Below are 21447 nucleotides of genomic sequence, written 5' to 3'. Positions count from 1 at the left end.
TGGACCGAAGCCCAGACCTGCCCATGGACTGCGGCCAGCGTGACCCGCTGGCCTTGAACTGGGGCCAGGGAGCTGCCTCCTCCCCCACGACAGCTGGCTCTGGGGTTCTCAAGATTTATTCAGGATCGTGTTAACGGAGGCGGTGGGAGGATGGGGTCCCCGACGTGCCGGGGGGCACACACTGAGGACCTTCCCCGCCCCCACGAGGGAGCGGGGAGGCTCACTTTTTCTTAAAAATATAAATGTATTTATCTGCATCATCACATCCCTGGGGCACCCAGCTGGCCGGCCCGTGGGCCACAGGGCGGGGAGGGAAGAGGGCGTCGGGGCGCAAGTCTGAGCGAGGCGGAGGAGAGCTCCGCCTGTTGGGGAGGGGGCGGCCTCACAGGGCTCCGTGCTGGGCCTGGTAGCGGGACAGCACGGCGCGGTAGTGGGACAGCTCCTGGCGCACGGCCACCACCTCCTGCCGTAGCAGGGCGTTCTCCTTCTCCAGGAAGGCCGCCCGCACCGATATCTGGTTCTCCTTGAGCCTCCGGGCGTCGCGGGACCGCTTGGCTGCCTCGTTATTCTTGTACCGCCGGCTCCAATACTTCTCGTCCTGGATGGGTGGGAAAGCACTGAGGTCCAGAGGGGCCCCGGCCCAGCGAGAGAAGGGAGGAACAGCTTTGCTTCTGACTTCAAGGACCAGAGTGCACCTAAGAAACCGCCCCCCCCACGGGGGGGCTGCTTCTCACCCAGCAGTGGGGCATAAAGGATACCCGATTTCCCCTGAATGGGCACCCAAGGGTCTGCACTTCTAGAGCCCCGGTTGCTGTGGACAGCAGGCCCCTAGCAACAGCTAAGGCATGAGATAGCCTCCCACCCCAAGCAACTGAGCTTCAAGTCTCCACTGTGCAGAGCAGGCCCAAGCTCTTCTCAGTTGACAAAAGGCCTGCAGTTAGCTCCTGGTTTGCTAAGGATTCTTGTTCCCTAGCAACAAGACCTTCAGGGTCTGAAGACTTCTCCCATTAAAAAGCACTGCCCTATACATCACCTTTCCAGATCCTGGTTGCTAAGGAAAGCCTAGGTTCCCTAGTGATGGGGTTTGGTGTCCCATAAAATCCTCTCAGAGCTGGGCCCTTTTGACCTTGCTGCCAAGGCAACCTCACCCCTCCTCAGCAAACAAAAGTGAGGTGTAAGTGGTCCCAATGACCACAGCCAGTCTCTGACCCACTGGCTTTGAATAGAGGCCAGGGAGCTGCCTCCTCCCCAACAGTCCCTGGTTGCAAAGGGGTCTATCCTGAGACCTCCCCACACCATTATGTTTAGAGTTCTCCAGTCCTGGAATTTGGCTGTGGAGGAGGACCACTCCTTAGTACAAGGACCACCCAGAGCTCTGAAAGATGCCCCTCCATCCCCATTTCATTAAAGCCTAGTCCCTGCTTGCTAGGGTAAACCCACTCCCTAGCAACAGGGCCTCATGGCAAGAGAAACCACTGGTCTAGATTTGGTTTACAGGCCAGTACTCACTGCTTCAAGTAGTTGTGTCTTACACAAGGACATGCCAAAGTCTTGTGAGACAAGCCCAGGTACTTCTTGTTAGGGAAGAACCCAGGACTGACAAAGACAGAATGCTAGAGAGATGCAGTCACTGCCCAAAGCACCCCAAATCAGAATGTGGCCCTGGCCGCTAATGAGAACCTGAGGCCTCTTAACAGTGAGTCCAGAAAACAAGGCCTAGAGGGGCTGGCAAAGCCTTCATCCTAGGCAGATGCAGTTGCCCTGAAGGATGCCCCAGATCAGAGGTTAAAGGACCAACCCCTGCCTAGTCGGCTGCTCAGAAGAAACAAGCTGATATCACATTCCTAAAGGATGCTATCCTTAGCATCTGGGCCTGGTAGAGCCTGAAGCCTGCCCCAATGAGGGTGTTGGGTCCAACCGACAGAAGCTCCAAGCGGGTAAGACTGGTCCCAGCAGTGCTGGCTGAGTCTGAATCCCACAGTGATACGGTTTTCACAAATCTCAAGCCCAAACCTCTGTCCCTGTGCAGCCCCTGGCCAAGAAGGACTGGTCCTTGGCTGTAGGTTAGGAGAATGTGAGAGCTAATCCCAAGTGAGAAACCCAGGTCTGACTAAAGAAAGGGCCATCCCTGGCTGTGGAGCCAGCACCCACGAAGCCTGTGTCCTACACCCAGCAATGCTCACCTTCTGCTCCTCTGGCACCTGGATCTTCCGCGCCTTCTTCATGATTGGCTGGGGCTTAAGTTCCTCCTCTGAGAAGCGATGTCTCCGAGGGTCAAAGGTCTCATGGCCGGGAATGCTTGACAGGGCTAAATCAGCTGGGTCAGGTTCAAAGGTCATCAGCACCTCCACCGTGTCTGGGTCCACAGGGCTGGGTGTGTCCCGAGAGGTCAGGCCTTGGGGAAATAGAATGTGCCGCCTGAGTGTGTATTTATTTTGGGGAGGGGGTTCCCAGAGGCTACCCCCTGTTCAGGTATCATATCCAGCACAAGGAAGGCCCTTATGGGGTTTAACATAAAGCCCGCCAGGGATCAACCTCCCTAATATAAATTATGAAGGTTCCTTAAGCCACAAAGATGCTTAGAAATCATGAAACCAGCTCCACTTTTACACACAGGAAAACTGAGGCCCAATCATACGTGACTTGCCCTAAGTAGCACAGGAACCTGAATTATTGCTTCTAAAACCTCAGGACTTCAGAGTTACAGTGTTAGCTTCCTTCCCTACAGCCCTACCCTTCTTAACTGAATCCCCAACCAAAGCCTAGACCCCCGGCTGTTCAGGGAAAAGGAATTTAATGCACCGAAAACACCTCAAGTTAGCTCCTTAAGAGCTACTAAGCCCAAAGAGTTAGGGACAAGAAGCATAAAGGGCTCTGAGGTTCCAGGTTGGTTCAAGCGTAAGAGCGGCCTGTACCTTTAAGAGAGAGCCAGCTGGGGCCAACCGAGGACACAGGTTCAGGGCCGAGTCACGTGCTGGCGCCTGCTTTCCCGCCCCGCCCCCCTGCCGCCACGGGCACCCTCATGTTCCCCAGTCCCGCCCCCTCCCGCGTGACCGCGCGTGCGCGAAGCACGAAGCACGGAGGAGGGAGGAGAGGACTCACGTGGCGCGGGAATGTGCGACTGGAAAGGGGAGGGCCCTGGTCCTGCCCGGAGGTCGGACCAGGAGCAGGTGTGTCCAGGAATCCCAGACCTGCAGTCCGCCCCTGGCTACCCCAAGGTGCCCGAGGGAGCACACCTTTCTTCTTGCTCCCTGGGGTCTCCCAGCTCGAACCTCTCAACTGCCAAGGATCCAGACCCCTCTGCTCTCTAGGGAACACTCGAGAACCGACCCCCTTGATATTCTCAGGCCCCAAACGTCCTCGCCACTAGAATATACACGATACTGGGACCCCAGGCCCCTCCCCCAGGAATATAGAAAGCTCGCTCCTTGCCCCAATGGAAGACCCAGGATGAAGGTCCCTTCTGAAGGACTCCGGGACCCGGGGTGCCAGCCCCTCTCCACTGGGCGGGGGGGGGGGTGCCGAGGAGGCAGGGCTGCCAGTCCCTTTTGTCCTGGGAAAACAGAAGTCTGTGCCCGGCCCTCGTCTTCCTCCCTCGTAGAGGGCCTACCTAGGATTTCCGGTCCTACCCCAGTTCCACCGCTTCCGGGTCCAGATTCTGGGGTGCAGTCCACTCCCCAGTAAATAACTCCAGTGTTCTGGGATCCCAATCCCTACTCCTCGAGTATCCAGAGCCTTTGTCCTCACGTCCCACGTAAAAATTCACACGACCTCACCACTGGGCAGGCTTCCTGGAACTTGGGGTCCCAAGTCCCTCATCTCCTATAGATCCAGGATACGCAGTCCCTGATCCATTAGGGGACACAGAATCCGGACTTCTCTCCCGACATCTCCCGATTAGGGGACCCGGAATTCGGGCATGCAGCCCCAGTCCCACCGTCCTGACCCCCAGATTTTCACAGCCCCGCCCTCTGGAGTCCAAGCCCCGCCCAGCCAGGGCCCTGCCCCGCCCCAGCCGTCGCACCTGCGCGGTGGCCGCCGGCGGCCCCGAGGGCAGCCCGGGCGGGGGCGTGCCCGGGCGAGGAGCGAGGGGAAGCCGAGCCACAGGAGCCGGGCCCCGGGGAGGGTGCAGGTGTGCGCACGGGCGAGGGCGCTGGCGACGGGCCGCCGGGGGGCGGCGGGCTGGGAGGGAGCCCATGCTCCAGCAGGAAGGCGTCCAGGTCCACGTACTCCACGTCGCCGAACGGCAGCGTCCGCTCCCACAGTAGCGGCGCCAAGAGACCCGGGCCGGGCGCAGCCCCCGGGCGTCCCCGTGGGGACCCGCCGCCCACTACCGCCCCAGCTGAGGCATCCGCCGGTCCCGCTGGCTCCAGGCCCGGCCCGGGGACCGTGGCTGCCGGCGGGGCCGCCTTGCGTTCCTTTTCCTTCAGCAGACCTGCGGGCCAGGGAAAGAGCGGGCAGGGTGGGGAGGAGGAGGAAGACGGAGATGAAGAAGTGACTCCGAGAGGAGAGAGACACGAGGAACGAGGGGATGGAGCCCCACACCGCAGAGATCCAGAGAGAGGGGGGACAGAAGGGAAGTGGGGGAGAGACCCGGGAGGGAGCGCAAAGACCCAGAGAGAGGAGGGGACAGAGGCTCAGAGAGGGAGAGAGACCCAGAGAGAAAACACAGAGACGGGGGCGGCGGACCGAGAAAGGGATAAAGAGAGGAAGAGAGACTCAGAAAGAGGGGAGGACAGGGACGCAAAAAGAGAGATGAGGACAGAGACCCAGGAAGGGATAGAGACAGAGAAGGGGGATGGAAGTTCAGACAGAGGTAGGTGGAGGGTTGGGCAGGAGAGATTAAAAAAATGACAGCTCTGTTAATTCCTCTGTAATCTACAAACCCCCCCCCCACTCTCTGCGCACTGTACCCCCTCCTCCCTGCCCCCACACTCTAAGGGGCAGGAAGGGCCTCTATTCCTGGGGCACATTCCTCATCCCTAGACTCCATGTGACCCCAGGAGGCCCCGCCCAAGCCCGTGTAACAACCGTGTGAGCATCCGACACACCCCCCTCCCTTCTCCCTGGACCCCAGGGGTCCAGACTCTCGGAACCAAAAGGAAGAGGGGGCTGGGGCCTAGAGTCTTGAGTCCTGGGAGTGGACAGGCATGAGAACCGGTACTTTTGGGTCCTGGGTGCTGAGGGATCTAGGGGCCTAAACACCTAAGTACAATATTTGGGTAGATAAAGGTTGGGAGGATGGACTCTTGGAACGTAGGAGGTAGCTGTGGACCCTCCCGGCACTAAGGGAGTAGGGTGTCTGAGTTGGGCGAGATGGGGGCTAGAACTCACAGCTGGCTGGCTCTTTGGGCTTGCTGGTCCCCTGCAGAAGGCTCCGCAGCCCAAGCAGCGCTCCCCCGCCAGGGGGGGCCCCGGTCGGGCTGCCCAGCAGCAGGGGGGCCGGAGTCCTGTCGCTCACGGGCCGCGCCATCGCCCGGCACCTGCCCGCAGGCTCACGGGTTCATGGAGAGGCGAACAGCTGGCTTGCCAGTCAGCAGCACGCTCCTGTGGTTCGGGCGAGTGTCTGCCCAGGGGCGGGCGAGCGTAGCTTGCAAGCCTCCAGTATCCAGAACACTGCAAATCCTAGGAGCGACGGGGATTTGCAGTCCTCGGTGCAGAAACGTGCAACTCAAGAGGGTCCCAGGAGACCATACAGTCTGGGTGAGGGGCTGATCAAATCAGGCGGCCGGCTCTTTGCAACCGAGGGTTCAAGGGGACACAAGGCGCTCCTTCTACAAGGTGGGCGAGCCTGGCTCTTGCAAAATCTGCAGCCCTCTCCAAGGAAGGAGCTTTGCAATCTGCACCAAGAGGTGTGCGCTGAGGGCCGGGGAGAGGGCAGGAGGAGGCGGCTGCCTTGAGGCGTGGCCAAAGCAAACTTCTTTCGCGGAAAAAAAAAAAAAAAAAAAGCCAAACCAAAACACCCGACGCCACAGAGCGCAGCCCTCCTCCCGGCCCCCGCCCGACTCCGGCCTTGCACCCCAGCCGCGTGCCTCCCTCCGGCTGAAAGCGCGGGCCAATGGCGTCTTGACCCCTCGAGACGCACAGCCAATGGGACCCCTGGATCCGCCAAGTGCTGGGAGTGCGAGAGAGGGTCTCAGTGCGTGAAGTTACCTTGCCTTTTGGAGGGAGGCGGGACCCTGACCTACATTCACCCAATGGGAGACGGCATTGGGGGCGGGACCGTGACCCAGTTTGGGCCAATGAGGAAGACGGGAGGGGGAAGCACATGGCTTTGCGCGTGCTGCCTGACGGGGAGGGTGGGTAAAGGGGCGGGAGGGGAGAAGAGCCGCTTAAAGGGGCCGCGAATCCAAATGACTGGAAGCCAAAAAACCGAGTATTGGGGTTTAGGAAGAGGGAGATTGGTTTCTAGAAGAAGGCTGCTATTCTTTAATACCCAAATATTTCCCCGCCGCCCCTAGAATCAGACCACTGAGATACAGGAAGTATTCTGTCCCTTTAATAGCTTTGTTTTGGGGGTGACTCCCCTCCCCATGCGGGGAGGCTTGGGAAAGGCAGGCGCAATCCTCGACGGGGAGTCTCAGCGACCATGGGGGGTACCATCCACTGTAAGATGACACGGGTGGGGGACGTTAGTTTAGGGCACGATAGGATGGACCCTGAAGGGAGCATGCAGGGGGCGGGGATGGGGCGGGCGGTGGGCCGCCCGGGGCTCTACCACAGGGAGGGCTGCGAAGGGGGAACCGGAATGTACCAGGTTGAGAAGCTGGGGGAAATGGTACTGGGCTGAACCATAGGGAGGCAGCAGGAGGGTGGAATAGGGACATCCGGTTTCAGCATTAGGTGGAACTACGTGAAGGTATTCATCGGGCGGGGGGGGGGTATGGGCTGTACCATGTTGAGAAGCCAGAGAGGTAGACGTTAGATCACTGGACTGAACCACGAGGAGGCAGTGGGGGGGAAAGGGGATTGTACCATGCTGTTTCTCAGTAAGGGAGGTGGGTTGTACCACATGAAAACAGGGAAAAGGATTCGGGCTGTACCATTTCGGAAAGCCATAGTAATAGGCACCACGGACCAGTACTTGATCGTACCATAAGGAAACCAGGGGGCTCGGGTTATACACCAAGTTGCAAGCAGCGAAGACAAATCATGGACCAGCAATGGTCTATGACCGGGAGGAGGGCTGTACCACTTTGACACAAAGGGGGAAGGGAGAAAGAGCGAGTGAGAGCTCAAGAGGCTGGATCATACGGAGCAGCAGAGGGGGGTAGGACTGTATCATATTGAGACACCAAGGGGAGACACATAGGCGGGTTAGACCAAGACGTGGAGGGGGTGCAGACTGGATCATACCATGCAGGCGGTAGTTGGGGCCTCGGCAGCGCCTCTCGGGGTGCCGGGGGTCCCTGTTGCCCCTCAAGGCCCTGTGGGCCAGGGGCTGCAGGGGCCGGCCGTTACCGCTGAGGCTCTGGAAGATCTGGGACGGAGGATTCTGGCTCAGGAGTCTCAGGGAGTGCATCTGCCGTGGAAGCGGGGTGGGAAACTGGGAGTGAATAATGAATGGATCTGGTGACGCCACGCAGGAAGCCCCGCCCCCCTAGGGCGGGTGGGCGGGGTCTTGCTCAGCCCCCACCAGACGCTCCAGGGTCGTCAGACTCCCAGTTCCCTGTCAACCGGGGGTAGGAGGGTAGGTGAGGCAAGGGGCCACCCAGGCCAAGGAACGGGTTGGGGGTGGCAGCGAGGGGGCAGTGGGCTGCCAGGGTCACCTGGAGGGAGGTGATATTTAGGGCCCTGTCAATGAGGATCCAGGTAACAGTCTCCGAGCAGGGTGGGGTGCTGAGAGAGCCCTGATAGGTGATGAAGCCAAAGGATTCGGGGAACAGGAACTCCAGGCTCAGGTCTTGAAGAAAGTAGGCATCATCTGTGGGAATGTCAGGTCAGAGTGAAGAGGGGTGCCCCTGCTGAACTCCCCTATGTGCACACCCCACCCCCACCCTCTCCACCCTCCAATGCCCAGGGACTTACTCTTGTAGGAGATGCGGGTGATGGTGTCACGGTTAAGGAGGCGGCTAAGGAATGGGTTTGAGCTACCAGCCACCTGTGTGGAGGTATGAGGTGAGGAGATAGGAACCCAGAAGTCCAAGCCCCCAACCCCTTCCTCCCCTCGGACACTGGAGTCGGGGCCTTCCAGCTTCCCTCTTCTCAGACCCCAGGTTCCAACCCCTCCCTCCCTCCGAATCTTGTCTGGGCTCACATTGACAAAGAGGCTGAGAATGGCCAGGCCATTGGGGCCCCGGGAGGCGGTGCTGAGGTTCCCGTAGAGTTCTTGGTTGAAGTGGATGAGCTGCACCTGCGAGGGGAGCACAGAGAGTGGGGTCCCCTGGCAGCCAGGGGGGACAGAATGGGCAACGGGTGCAGCTCTGGGCCTTTGGGGTCCCAGGTCAGGTTAAGGATTAGTGTTCAGGGTTGGGGGGCTAGTTCTGTGGAGGAGGATGGGATGAGGCATTAAGAGGAGGGTGAGGTGGGAGGAACTGGGTCGACAGGGTGAAGGTCGAGGGTCAGAGGGTAGCAGGCATCACCTCAGCAGAGAAACCCTGGTGGTTGATCTGGTGTTCAGAGCCGGCTCCATCACGCGCTCCAAATAGCAGCCGCAGTTCACTGAGTCGGTGGCTATAAAGGAGGGGCCCCCCAGACACATTGACCACAGGCCGGGGCGCAGGCAGGAAGGAGACATGGCGACCGGTGTTGTACAGGGTTCCCCGGAGCTGTGGGAAAGGTGGAGGCCTTCATAGGGATGCAGAGAGAAGACCTTTTCCCTACTGTTTTCCATTCGTACATTTCCCTCTGCCAACAAACATTTAATCATTCAGCACAGTCTGAACACTAATGTCTTTCCAGACTCTGGGCTGGTCCATGGTGGGTGCTCAATAGTGGTGAATTTAATTAACGAATATTTATTGAGCTGCTACTATGTGCCATGGATGCCAGGAAGAGAGCAATCAGCAAGTAGACAAAAATTCTGGGCCTCATGGAGCGTCTGCTCCGGTGGAGGAGAGACAGACAATAAATTCTGAATCATATAAGTAAATGCTTAGTTAATTACATCCTGTGCTCACGCTGGGGAGAACTGGGAGTTCTGGTAAAGTATAATAGGAAACCCAGGGAATTCCTTGGCAGTCTAGTGGTTAGGACCCTGTGCTTTCACTGTCAGTGTTTGGGTTCAATCCCTGCTCGGGGAACTGAGATCCTGCAAGCAGCACAGCCACAAAAAACGGGAGGGACCCATAGATTGGGATGGGGGTGGGGTGTCAAGAAAGGCTTCCATGAGGAAGTGACATTTGAATGGAGACCTGAAGGATAAGGAGGGGTTAGTTGCAAGGAGCAGGGAGAAGGGCATTCCAGAAGGGAGAACAGTCAGTGCAAAGCCCTGAGATGGCCTATTTTAGTGACAGTGAAGAAGCCAGTGGGACCAGAGCCCAGTGAGCAAAGGAGAGAGTGGTGATGGGAGCCAGATGGTGCACAGCCTTGTGGGCAATGATGGGGTATTTTGTATTTTTATTTAAATAACTGAATGTATATAACACACTTGGCACAGTGCCAGGCCCATGCTAAGTACTGTGTAAGTGTGTGCTGTTATGACTTGTCCTAATAGAAGGATTTTGAGTAGGAGAGAGTGGTATGATCTGGTTTGTGTTTTTAAACATCTCTCTAGCTGTGGGATGGAGACTGGATTGCAGGAGGCAGAGAAGCAGGCCAGCAAGGAGGCTATGGCACCAGTCCAGGTGCAAGATGATGGTGGGAGCAGTGGAGGGACAAGAAGTGAAATGCTGCTTAGCAAGGAGACTAGAAAGGACATTGAGGGAGGAAATGGGACGGGGAATAGCTCTGAGACTTTTGGCTGAGTGAAAGGTAGTGCCACCTCTTATAAGAAATGGTATTGTGGGACTTCTCTGGTGGTCCAGTGGTTAAGACCCTGCACTTCCAGTGCAGGGGGTGCAGGTTTGATCCCTGGTCGGGGAAGCAAGAACCCACATGCCGCGGGGTGCGGCCAAAAAAAAAAAGAAATGGTATTGCAAAGCGGGCAAGAGCATGGATTCTGCCTAGGTTTGAATCCCAGCCCTGGCACTCTCTAGCTGTTTGACCTCAGGTAAGTAACTTAACCTCTCTGTGCCTCAGTTTCTGCATCCATAAAATAAGGATAACAATTGTACCTATTTCATGGGGTTGTTGTGAACATTAGAGGATTTATCAAGTTTGAAAACAGTGCCTGGCACACTGAGTCTGTTTTACCACTGATTCTAAGAAATGGGAAGACTAGGAGCCATGTTTGAGGAGGGAACAATTGGTGATCCACTGTGGAGTGTAAGTAGCCTCCTCTCCACCCCCAGTGTTGTAGGCCTCCTTCCCCAAGGCTAGCCTCCCAACTCAAAGCCCTACCCCCCACCTCCACTCAGGCCCAGCCCCAGTGGATTCGGTAACCCCGCCCCCCAGGCCCCTTACCTTCTCTCCCCCTGTGCTGAGTCTCAGCGGGGGCAGAAAGGGGTCATAAAGGACCCTCTTCAGCTCCACATCCACGGGGCTCTGTCGCTTCCCCACAGCACACAGACTCCAGGCTGCGTTCACCAGGCCCCAGAAGGGAGGCCCTGGGAGCAGGGGTGGGGCAGGGAGGAAAGGGAGTCAGAAATATGGACTGGATCCCAAGGCTGGGATCTGCTGGGAAGGCTGTGGTCTGGACTCCTTGGATCCCAGGAGACGAAGGGCTGGGAATCTGGACTCCTGGCTTTGAGGGAGGAGGGGGCTGGGATCCAGAATCCTGGGTCCTAGAAGAATCTTGGAGGAGTTTCCTAAGGACCGCCCCGGCCCCCGCAACACCTCCAAGTCTCTTTGATCAAACCTATCTTAAATTGTCATTGGGGAAGGAACTACAACTCCCAGCAGGCCCTGAGACTTCCAGCCTACCCGTCCAGCGCCTGCCTGCCCCAGAGCCCATGGGAGTTGTAGTTCTTTTGGTCTCCCTTGTCCCACAGCCGGATAGTGAATGTAGTGGGGAGAAGGAATTGCAAGAGAGGGCTGGACGAGGTGGGCAACGGGTCCACTGAACCTCTGGTTCTCAGAAGGAGTCAGGACCTACCTGCCTCTTTCCCAGGAAACACACACACACTTTTCCAGCCCCCCACTCCCTTACCTTCCACTCCCTCCCACTCACTACTTGAAATGCGCATGTATAATGTCCCATGCTGAGCTCCTCGGGTTCAGAAGCTGGGCCTCCTGAGGGAGGGAGGAAGGGGATGGAACTCCTGCGTCTGGGGGGAGGAGGGGCGGGAAGGAGAGAACTCCTGGGTCTCAGGAAGAAAGCGCCCGGCAGCCCAGACTCCTGGGTCCCCGCCCTGGCTGCACCTGGCACGAAGTTTCCCTGGAGATTATCCTTGTAGCTCCACCAGTCCTCGGGGTCAGGTGCGGGTCCGATGTGAGCTGGGGAGAGAGCAGCCTGAACCCCTCTCCTTGGCACCCCTCCCCCACCCCAGTCAGGGGCTCCTGCCCCAACTCCCAGGCCTTACCTGCCGCCCCCAGTGCGGCCCAGAGTAGCAGCGCTCGAGGGGCGTTCAGACGAGCTGCACCCCCCATCCCCGGGAGGCCTCGGGGCGACCCCTTCCCAATGCCCTGGTCCGCCCTCTCTCAGCTTCTTCCTCTCTTTGTGGAACCCCGACCCCCCCGGACTTCCAGCCTTCCTCTCCTACCCACAGGGAGTCCCAGTTCCCCAGTTACTGAGGCAGCCGGGGACTGAGACGCCCCCACGCCCCTACTCCGCTCTCCTATCCTCCCTCTCTATGCCTCCGCTTCCTCTCCTCTCTTCCGGAGCCCTCCTTCTCCCTCTACCTCGCGATCTTCCTACTCCTCTCTCTGCCTTCTGTTTCTCCCTCGGGTTCCCTCTGGGTTTCTTATCCACACCCCCCTCTTCGTTCTCTTTTCATTACGCTCTCCCAAGCCACCTAACTCCATACCTCCATCCTGCTTCTCTCACCTCCTCCTCCTCCCGCCTCTCTCCCTTCTCTGCTCCTGCCTCTCGCTTCTCGCTTCTCCCCTTCTCCTCCTCCCCCCTCTCTCCCTCTCCCTCTCCCCTCCTCCTCCTCTCCTGCCTCTTCAGTTTCTCCGTCTCTCTCTTCTCTCTCCTCCCTTCCTCCCTCCCCCCCACCTCTTCTCTCTCTCTTGCTGTTATTTAATTTTTCTCTCGTTGTTTGGGGGTGGGGGGAGCTCTCACAGCAGAGAACCCTCCTCCTCAGGCTGGCGTGGGTGTGTGGGGGGGTGCCCCAGGGGCAGGATAGAGGGGTCGTTGGGGGGATGGTCCCCAGCTCCCAGCCGCGCTGGGGCCATGGGGGCGGGGGTGGCCCGGACACCTGGGGCCCAAGAGCTGGCAGTTTCCATCCTCCGCAGAAGGGGGAAGGGGGGCGCTTAAGGTGGAGCTGGGAGAGTCCTCCGATGTCTTCCCGCTCAGGGCCGCTGGCCCCGGAGGATCCGGCTTCTCCCAGCTCGCGGGGACCCAGGTTGGACCTGCATCAGTGCCTGCAGCCCCCCGCCCAATGCATCACTCGGGCCTCTGCCAGGGGCTCCCTTAACCCGCCTGGGGGATCCCCTGGGAGACCGGCGCGCGATGTGGGCGGCTGACCAGGAGGGGGAGGCAGAGACTTGGAGAGGGAGAGAGAGAGGCTGGAGGAGCCGGGAAGGCAGAGAAGAGAGAGCAGAGGTGAGGTCAGGGAACAGTGGAGGCTTGGGAAGGGAAGGGGAGCCTGAGATGGGTACGGAGAGCCGTGGTGGAGGGAGATGCAGGGTAGAGATGAGAGGGCAGGCTGGGGCGGTTGGGGGGTTGCTGGGGGAGGTGGCGGCGGCAGGAGAGAGAGAGGCAGAGAGACTTCCATACATTGAATGAAGGAGATACAGAAACAAATACACACCGAGAAGAGAGAGAGATACAGAGAGAGGGAGACCCACCAGAATGACAGGGAAAAAGTACAAAAGGAGACAGATGCAGATGGAGGCAGAGAAAGAGATACAGAGACCCACAGAGAGACAGATGTAGACACACAAACTTGGAGATAGAAGCAGTGAGACCTAGAGAGAGAGACAGAGAGTCCCACATACCAGGTTAAAGATGGAAGAGCAAGATGCCAGGCAGGGGGTGTGTGGGGAGAGACAGAAACAGAAAAAGAGATCTAAAGACAGAGCGACAGAGAAACACACACCCAGAGCAAGGGGCAGAGAGAGGAGGAGACAGAAAACGAGGCAGACACACGTGCACATCTATAAAGAGACGCACTCATGCAGAGGAAGAGGTATGAACAGAGACCAACAGATGGACAAAGACAGAGAGGCCCAGATAGGGGGAGAGAGTCCCAGAAACAGGTCAGCTGACGTGAAGGATGAGACTAAAGAGGATTCAGAAACACCAAGGCATTCAGGGATAGAGAATTGGAGATGGACGTTCAAGGACCTGTGATGGAGGGAGATGGAGACACCCAGGAGAGTCAGAAATGGAGAGAGACAGAGAAAACACGAGAAAGAAAGGTATATTCATTATCCTTTGTCACATAACAAATTATCTTAAAACTCAGTGGCTTAAAGCTACAAATATTTATTATCTCATGGTTTCTGAGGGGTAGGAATTTTGGAGCAGTTTAGTTGGGTGGCTCTGGCTCAGATAACAACAGAGAACTCAGAGTCTCTCATGAAGGTGCAGTAAGCTATTGGCCAGGGCTGCAGTCATCTGAAGGCTTGACTGGGGCTGGAAGATTACTTCCAAGCTCACCTACATGGTGCTTGGCAAGAGGCCTCAGCTGCTCACCAGGTGAGCCCCTCCATAGGGCTGCTTGAGTGTCCTCACAACATGGCCGCTGGCTTCCCCCTCAGAGCGAGTGATTGGAGAGAGAGAGGGAGAGAGAGAGAGAGAGAGAGAGAGAGAGAGAGAGAGAGAGAGAGAGAGCATTGTCTTATATGACCTATGTCAAAAGTCACACACCATCCCTTTTTTTTTTTTTTTGGCTGCACTGCATAGCCTGCAGGATCCCAGTTCCCTGACCAGGGATTGAACCCAGGCCCCAGCAGAAAGCGCCGAGTCCTAACCACTGGACCGCCAGGGAATTCCTGACACCATCACTTCTTTATTCTATTCATTGGAGGTGAATCACTAAGTCTAGCCCACATTCAAAGGGAAACAGATTAAGCTCCTCCTCTTGAACAGAAGGGTATCAAAGAATGTGGGCTTATTTTATTTTATTATTTTTTTAAAATAAATTTATTTTATTTATTTATTTTTGGCTGCATTGGGTCTTCATTGTTGTGCACGGGCTTTCTCTAGTTGAGGCGAGCGGGGGCTACTCTTTGTTGTGGTGCGTGGGCTCCTCATTGCTGTGGCTTCTCTTGTGGGGGAGCACGGGCTCTAGGCACGCGGGCTTCAGTAGTTGTGGCACACGGGCTTCAGTAGTTGTGGCTCATGGGCTCTAGAGCGCAGGCTCAGTAGTTGTGGTGCATGGGCTTCATTGCTCCATGGCATGTGGGATCTTCCTGGATCAGGGCTCGAACCCGTGTCCCCTGCATTGCTAGGCGGATTCTTAACCACTGTGCCACGAGGGAAGCCTCTGTGGGCTTATTTTAAAACCATCACAGGTGGGGAGAGGAAGAGATAGAGGAATGGAGAGAGACAGACTCTTAAAGGCCCGTGAGGCTTAGAGGTTGGTGAGACACTTATTCAGAAAGGCAGGAATGTGTCAAGAGAGACTCTTGAAGACAGAGGGAGCTGCAGAGACAGGGAAAAGTGTCAAGACAAAGGAAACCAAAACAGTAGTAGTAATAATAATAATTACAGTAATAGCAGCCAGCACATAAAGCACCTACTACATACCAGGCAAAGTTCTGAGCACTTTCTATGAACTGACTCATGTAATCATCACAGCCTCTCTATGAAAGAGAAGATGTTATTATCCCATTTTACAGATGAGTAAGCCAAGTCTCAAAGGGCTTGCCCTGCGTTATACAGGAAGGAAGCAAACAAGGATGGAGAAAATATAATGGAGACATATGTGCAGAGACTATGGGTAAGTGGCAGGAAAAGACTGGTGGAAGAACCCAGCTCTGACAGACAAATGAATCAATAAGAAATGGAAGCCAGGGACTTCCCTGGTGGTGCAGCGGTTAAGACTCGCGCTCCCAATACAGGGGGCCTGGGTTCGATCCCTGGTCAGGGAACTAGATCCACATGCGTGCCACAACTTCAAGAGTTTGCATGCCACAACTAAAGAGCCTGCGAGCTGCAACTAAGGAGCCTGTCTGCCGCAACTAAGACCGGTGCAACGAAATAAATAAATAAATAAATGGAAGCCACTCTGATTGAGAGTTTTCTAGACGCGGGGGCTGTACCACGCACTCTTTAGGTTTTGTTAACCCTCAAAGTTGCCCCATCAGGTGGGGGTTAGTATTAGCCCCATTATACAGATAGAACCCCGAGGCTCAGAGAAGGAAGTAACTCACCCAACATGTCATGGGTTGACTGATGCCTCCCTCCCCTCAAAAAGAGACATGCCCCCTCAGAACCTGTGAATAGGACCTTATTTGGCAAAAGGGTCTTTGGAGATGTAATTAAGATAATGATCTTGACATCAGACCATCCCGCATTGTCTGGGTGAACCCTAAATCCAATGATAAGTTCTTATAAAATAAAGGCGTAGATAAACAGCAGGGATATACTGTATAGCACAGGGAACTACATTCAATATCTTCTAATAAACTATAATGGAAAAGAATCAAGAGAAAAGAATATAGATATATATACATATGTATATATCTACATAGATATATACATATGTATATATATAACCGAATCATTTTGTGCACACCTGAAACTAACAGAATATTGTAAATCAACTATACTTCAACTTAAAAAAAAGAAAAAGGGAAAAGGAAGGCAGGGGGAGATTTGAGACAGAGGAGAAGGTGATGTGAAGACAGAAGCAGAGATTGGGGTGATGCAACCACAAGCCGAGGAACACTAGGAGCCACCGGGAGCTGGAAGAGGCAAGGATGGATCCTCCCCTAGAGCCTTCGGAGGGACTGTAGCCCTGCCCACACCTTGATGTCAGACTTCCTCCAGAACTGTGAGAGAATAAATTTCTGTTATTTTTAGCCCCACAGTTTGTGATAATGTTCTATAGCCGCCTACCCCAGGGGTGGGGAGACATCATGAGAAAGACATGGAACTCATCAGAGAGAGAGAGCCAATGAAGGAACCAGAGATACACAGAGGGAGAGAAGACAGACTGACATGACGGGAAGAGTAGGTTCTCCCCACACTTTGACTCTCCTCCTCCAGGAAGCCCTCCCTGACCTTCAGGCTAGGTCTGTGTCTTCTGTGGACCTTCCCAATGTCCTGGCTACCTTCATTAGAGCACAGATCTCATTAGGAGAGGGACTGTGTCCCTGTGTGCCCTTCCTCCAGGGCCCAGGCCCGACCCATCTCTGGGTCCCCAGCATCACCCTGCATAAAGGACATGGGCGTCCTCAGGAGAGAAGTCGGGCGTGATTGAATGAGATGATGATGCTGATGTCTCTCCCTAGAGATCCTCACCCCTCCCATCAGCCTGGGAGACACTTGGGTTTCCTTCAGGGCCCAGGGAGGGCCTCACCTCCTCCAAGAAGTCTTCCCTGACCTCTCAGCCTGGGCCCTGTGCTGCCCCCATTGTTACACATCACACCAATGTGATGTACCCAGGTCTCTCTCCTACCTCACCCTCCCAGACTGGGAGCTCCTCCAGGGCAAATCCGGGGACTGACTCAGGTCCTGGTCCCAGCATTTCCCAGGGAGAACTTGGGAGAATATGTTGAATGAATGAATGAGTGAATGAAGTAAAATACAGGGACTGTGGCATTGCACTCAGAAATGGCTAAGAAGAAGATTTTCTTACATGGGGGTAAGAGGAAGTCTTCCAGTGTAGGTCACATTTTCCTGACCCTCTTTCTGTCCCCATAACCCCAGCCCTGGCTCAGAACTCATCTTCTGCCACCAGGATCCTCCCTCCAGCCCCTCCCCCCACCGCAGTCTCCCTCCCCCCTCCAGTCTACCCTCCAGGGACCCCGGAGGGGTCTTCTACATTCAGAGTTGACCTCGCCTCTCCCCTAGTTACAGCCTTCCCATAGGGCCCAGCCGCTCCGCGGCACGTGGGATCCTCCCGGACCGGGGCACGAACCCGCGTCCCCCGCATCGGCAGGCGGACTCTCAACCGCTGCGCCACCAGGGAAGCCCTCTCCACCTTTCTTGACGTGTCCAAATCCTTCCTCTGTCCTTCAAGACCTACCTCAGATGTCACATCCTCTGAGGGAAGTTTCCTGACCTGCAGGCTCTATTCGAGGCCTTCTTGGGGCTGGCCCAGTGAACGGAGCCACCTCTGTGATGGTCCATATCACGTCTGTTTCTCATACAGGGCTGATCCTACCCATCCTCTGGTCATAGACCTCCTAGGGTTCCCCAGGGGCACTGGGGAAAAACCCAGGCCCTCAGCCTGGTCTTAGAGGCCCCACATGCCCCGGCTACTCCCTATCCCCAGCCTCATTTCTCCTCTCTTACCACACCGGGCCCTCTGGCCTCTGGACCTTTGCACAAACTGTAACTTCTAACTTGGCCTTTCTTTCTACCTCCTCTGCTGGGCAAATTCGTGCTCAGCTCATATGCATTTCAGGAGTCTGCTCTTTCAGGAAGCCATCAGTGATGCTGTGGTGGGCAGGGGCCTCTTCTGAGTTCTGGAAGCCACCTGTGCTGCTTCCATTATAGCAGCAAGACAGACTGGGCTCAATGCCCAGAGGCGGGAGGGAATGGCCAGGCCGGAGGTGGGTCCCAGATGTGAATTTCACGCCTATTCGTCTCAGGCGCTGGGAACAAAGTTTAGGTCAAAAAGAACATATGCGGCTTGCCCCCGCTCCTCACTTTTGTCTCCTACGTCCCCAACCCCTGCGTAGGAGGCAGCAGGGCCAGGACTCTCCAGGCCCGGGTGGTTCCCACAGCCCCTCTTGGCCTCCTCGCCCCTCCTTCCCTGCTCTTAACTCCCTGGGGGAGCCTGGGAAAAATCCTCCCGATCTGTGTTCTCACCTTCTGGGTTCGCCTCTCCTGGGGGATGTGTGGCCACCAGTGTTTAAATAATAAAAACAAACTCCAATGGCTCTTACTCTGTGCCAGACACTGTTCTAAGCCCATTACCTACACATGTTAATTCACTGAATCCTCATAATATGCCCTGTGGGTTACTTCCTATTATCATCACCACCCCCATTTCACAGATGAGAAAACTGAGGGACAGAGAGGGATTTGAACCCAGGTGGTCTGGCTCCAGAGTCCATGCACTTCATGAAAATCGTCTCTAGAGCAGTGCCGTCCAATAGAAGTCTCTGCGATGATGGAAATGTTCTTTATCAGCTCTGTCGGATATGTTATCCGCCCACCACCAATGTGGCAGTGCCTACTGATTGGATAGCTCAGCTCTGGAGAACTAAGTTTGAATGCCGGCTACTTGCCAGCTACTTGTGTGATGGATGCTAAGTCTCCTTGCCTCTATTATTGCTTCTTTCTTTTTTTTTTTTTTTTAAGATTTAGATTTGCATTTATTTATTTATTTGGCTGGGTCAGGTCTTAGTTGCAGCATGTGGGATCTTTTGTTGCAGCGCGCGGGGTCTTTCATTGCGGTGCACGGGCTCAGTAGTTGTGGCGTGCTGGGCTCAGTTGCCCCACAGCATGTGGGATCTTAGTTCCCTGACCAGGGATCAAACCCATGTCCCCTGCATTGGAAGGCGGATTCTTAATCACTGGACCACCAGGGAAGTCCCTCTCGTTCAGTTTCTCTATCGAAGAGGTGGTTAAGGATTCTAGCCCAACCCAAACACATGTGTGTTTAAATCCCTGCTCCCATCTCAAAGTGAAGTCCCCCTGGGAGCCACAATTGCTTCATCTGTATAATGGGTATAATAATAGGACCTGCCCATTTATTCAGCAAATATTTGTTGAGTACTTACTGTGTCCTAGGGGCTTGGGTTAGAGCATCAAACGAAACAGCCACAAATCCAAGGTGAGGGCAGCAGGACATAGGATGAAAGGTCATGGCCATACATCATCTACTTCCAATCTCAGCTTCTCTTTTTCTAGAAATGTCAAAATACTGCTCAGCCTAACACCTCATGACGTCATTTTATACTCTGTGTTCTGGTTGGCTGAGGGCCTGGCATTAAGCCAGGCCCATTAATTTCCCCAAATATCCTTTCTCTTCTCTTTCCTTGACATCAAAACATCCTATTTAGTTGTGTCTGAGACAGCCCAGCATTAAAGGCTATATTTCCACACTCTCTTGCAGCTAGGTGTGGTCATGTGACTAAATTCTGGCCAATGAGACAAGAACAGAGGGATTGTGTAGCAGCTTTTGGAAAACATGGTAAGTCAGCTGCATGGAGCTTTCGATCTTTTCTCTTTGCCTGCCTCCATCTTGCTGCATGGATCTAGATGTGCTGGCTGTAGCACTAGCTGCCACTTTGGATCATGAAGACAAGGACCCTTCTAAGGATGGTGGAGAGGAAAGCAACAAGGTTCCTAGTGGTGTGACCATCTTCAGACCTCTTTTGTGCAAGAGAGAAATAAATTTCTATTTTGTTTAAGCCACTGTTATTTGGGGTTTACTATGGCTCCTAATAATACAGATGCTTGAGGTACCACTTCAGGTTCAGTTGGGCTGCAAGTTAGACCGTTCGTTGACCAGTCTTTCAAGAAGTATTTATTGAGCATACACTACATGTCATACACCTTTCTAGATGCAGGGGATACAAAATCCCTGCTCCCATGGAGCTCACGTTCTAGTGGAGGAAATAGAGAAGTAGTAAACAATAGATGAACATTTAATATATCAGGTGCTAAAAAGATATGTGCTAAAAGGAAAAATAAAGCAGGACAAAAGAATGAGAATGATAGGAGGAAGCTTCTATTTAGTTAGGGTCATCAGGGAAGTTTTCTCTGATGCTCTGAAATTTGAGCAGAGCCTTGTGGTGGAAAATTCTAGTGCTCACCCATATCTAGTGGTAGCAGGCAGAATAATGGCCTCCAAAGACGTCCACACTCTAATCCTTGGAACCAGTGACTATGTTACCTTATATGCCAAAATGTACTTTACAGATATGATTAAGGTTAAGGTCCTTGAGATGGAGAGATCATTCTAGATTATCTGGGTGGGCTCCATCTAATCACATTGGCCTTTAAAAGCAGAGAAACTTTCCAGGCTGTGAGGAGAAAAAGATGTGAGGACAGAAGAAGAGGCAGGAGAAATTTGAAGTGGGAAAGGGACTCGACTTACCATTATTGGCTTTGAAGATAGAGGAAGGGGCCGGGAGCCAAGGAATGCAAGTGGCCTCTAGGAGCAGGAGAGGAAAGGAAACATTCTTCCCTAGAGGTTCCAGAAGGAATGCAGCTTTGTTGACACCTTGATTTCAGCCCAGTAAAATCCATGTTGGGCTTTGGACCTCTAGAATTGTCAGAGAATAAATCTGTGTTGTTTTAGCAGCTGAATTTGTGTTACTTTGTTATGGCAGCAATAGAAAACTAATACACTGGTTCTTCTCTCTTTCTAGGCACATAGGAGAATTCTGCTTTCCCGCCTCTGTGCAACTGTAATCCTGACTAATGAGCTGTGAGTGGAAGAGCTAGAGTTGTTCCTGGGCCAAAGCATCTATTTTTTTTTTTAATTTAATTAATTAATTATTTATTTATTTATGGCTGTGTTGGGTCTTCGTTTCCGTACGAGGGCTTTCTCTAGTTGCGGTGAGCGGGGGCCACTCTTCACCGCGGTGCGCGGGCCTCTCACTGTCGCGGCCTCTCTTGTTGCGGAGCACAGGCTCCAGACGCGCAGGCTCAGTAATTGTGGCTCACGGGCCCAGTTGCTCCGCGGCATGTGGGATCTTCCCAGACCAGGGTTCGAACCCGTGTCCCCTGCATTGGCAGGCAGATTCTCAACCACTGCGCTACCAGTATTTAGAATTATTTAGTAGGTGTAACTGAAGAAACCTCAGGTAGAGTCGGAGCTGGGACAGGCCTGTAGGGGGAGCTCTCAGATCCCGCCAGGAGACCTCAGTTAACAGGAGAGAAGTAAACCTACATCTGTGATAGGAAGGTACCTCTAGGTTACTATCAGAAGGAAGAAGAAAACTTCTCTCCATCCAGGGCAGCTCAGCCAGTCAGACTGTAGCAGGCCAACCAATGCGAAGCCTCCATACTTTGATCTCCCAGTTTCCTCCAATGGACTCTTTGGTTATTACAGCCCCTCCCAAATCTCCTCTTTTCCCTATAAAAGCATGTTCTCCTTGCTTGTTCTCTGTATTTGCTTATGGTCACCCATCTTTGCATATCGCTGATTGTGATTTCTCTGCTAGTCCCTA

The 21447-nt window shown here is 54.6% G+C and overlaps 2 protein-coding genes across 5 annotated transcripts; both read right to left on the bottom strand.

Moving 5' to 3' along the window:
• Positions 1–98: 98 nt before the first annotated feature.
• On the bottom strand, positions 99–6233 carry DBP (D-box binding PAR bZIP transcription factor). Of its 2 annotated transcripts, none has more exons than XM_007112372.4 (4): positions 5335–6225; positions 4025–4435; positions 2184–2395; positions 99–598 (listed from the first exon to the last, which is right to left on the bottom strand). In XM_007112372.4, the coding sequence occupies exons 1-4, from the start codon at positions 5471–5473 to the stop codon at positions 383–385; spliced, it is 978 nt and encodes a 325-aa protein (XP_007112434.1). In that variant the 5' UTR covers positions 5474–6225; the 3' UTR covers positions 99–382. The 2 variants fall into 2 exon arrangements, with proteins under 2 accessions (XP_007112434.1, XP_054938832.1); XM_055082857.1 differs by having other exon boundaries at positions 459–617; positions 5335–6233.
• A 244-nt stretch (positions 6234–6477) lies between these two features.
• CA11 (carbonic anhydrase 11) lies at positions 6478–12059 on the bottom strand. 3 transcript variants are annotated; one of them, XM_007112379.4, is made up of 9 exons: positions 11562–12055; positions 11401–11475; positions 10504–10646; positions 8583–8768; positions 8258–8353; positions 8029–8101; positions 7770–7924; positions 7357–7522; positions 6478–6606 (listed from the first exon to the last, which is right to left on the bottom strand). In XM_007112379.4, exons 1-9 carry the CDS (start codon positions 11626–11628, stop codon positions 6581–6583), a joined length of 987 nt encoding a protein of 328 aa, XP_007112441.2. In that variant the 5' UTR covers positions 11629–12055; the 3' UTR covers positions 6478–6580. The 3 variants fall into 3 exon arrangements, with proteins under 3 accessions (XP_007112441.2, XP_007112440.3, XP_007112439.2); XM_007112378.4 differs by having other exon boundaries at positions 10504–10616; XM_007112377.4 differs by lacking the exon at positions 6478–6606 and having other exon boundaries at positions 6628–7522; positions 11562–12059.
• Between the last annotated feature and the right edge of the window lie 9388 nt (positions 12060–21447).

This window comes from Physeter macrocephalus, unplaced genomic scaffold (assembly GCF_002837175.3).
Source record: "Physeter macrocephalus isolate SW-GA unplaced genomic scaffold, ASM283717v5 random_356, whole genome shotgun sequence".
Classification (NCBI taxonomy): Eukaryota; Metazoa; Chordata; class Mammalia; order Artiodactyla; family Physeteridae; genus Physeter; species Physeter macrocephalus.
The sequence above is the reverse complement of the archived record's forward strand: the minus strand, read 5'-3'. Positions and strand labels throughout refer to the sequence as shown.

Excerpts from the sequence above, each read along its gene's own strand:
- DBP (XM_007112372.4), bottom strand. The coding sequence starts at position 5,473 with ATGGCGCGGCCCGTGAGCGACAGGACTCCGGCCCCCCTGCTGCTGGGC. Across the intron at positions 4,436-5,334 it reads GCCCAAAGAGCCAGCCAGCT|GTCTGCTGAAGGAAAAGGAA; the intron begins GTGAGTTCTAGC and ends CCTGGCCCGCAG. Across the intron at positions 2,396-4,024 it reads CGCCGGCGGCCACCGCGCAG|GCCTGACCTCTCGGGACACA; the intron begins GTGCGACGGCTG and ends TATTTCCCCAAG.
- CA11 (XM_007112377.4), bottom strand. The coding sequence starts at position 11,628 with ATGGGGGGTGCAGCTCGTCTGAACGCCCCTCGAGCGCTGCTACTCTGG. Across the intron at positions 8,354-8,582 it reads ACCAGGGTTTCTCTGCTGAG|GTGCAGCTCATCCACTTCAA; the intron begins GTGATGCCTGCT and ends CTCCCCTCGCAG. Across the intron at positions 8,102-8,257 it reads TTCTCAGCCTCTTTGTCAAT|GTGGCTGGTAGCTCAAACCC; the intron begins GTGAGCCCAGAC and ends ACCTCCACACAG.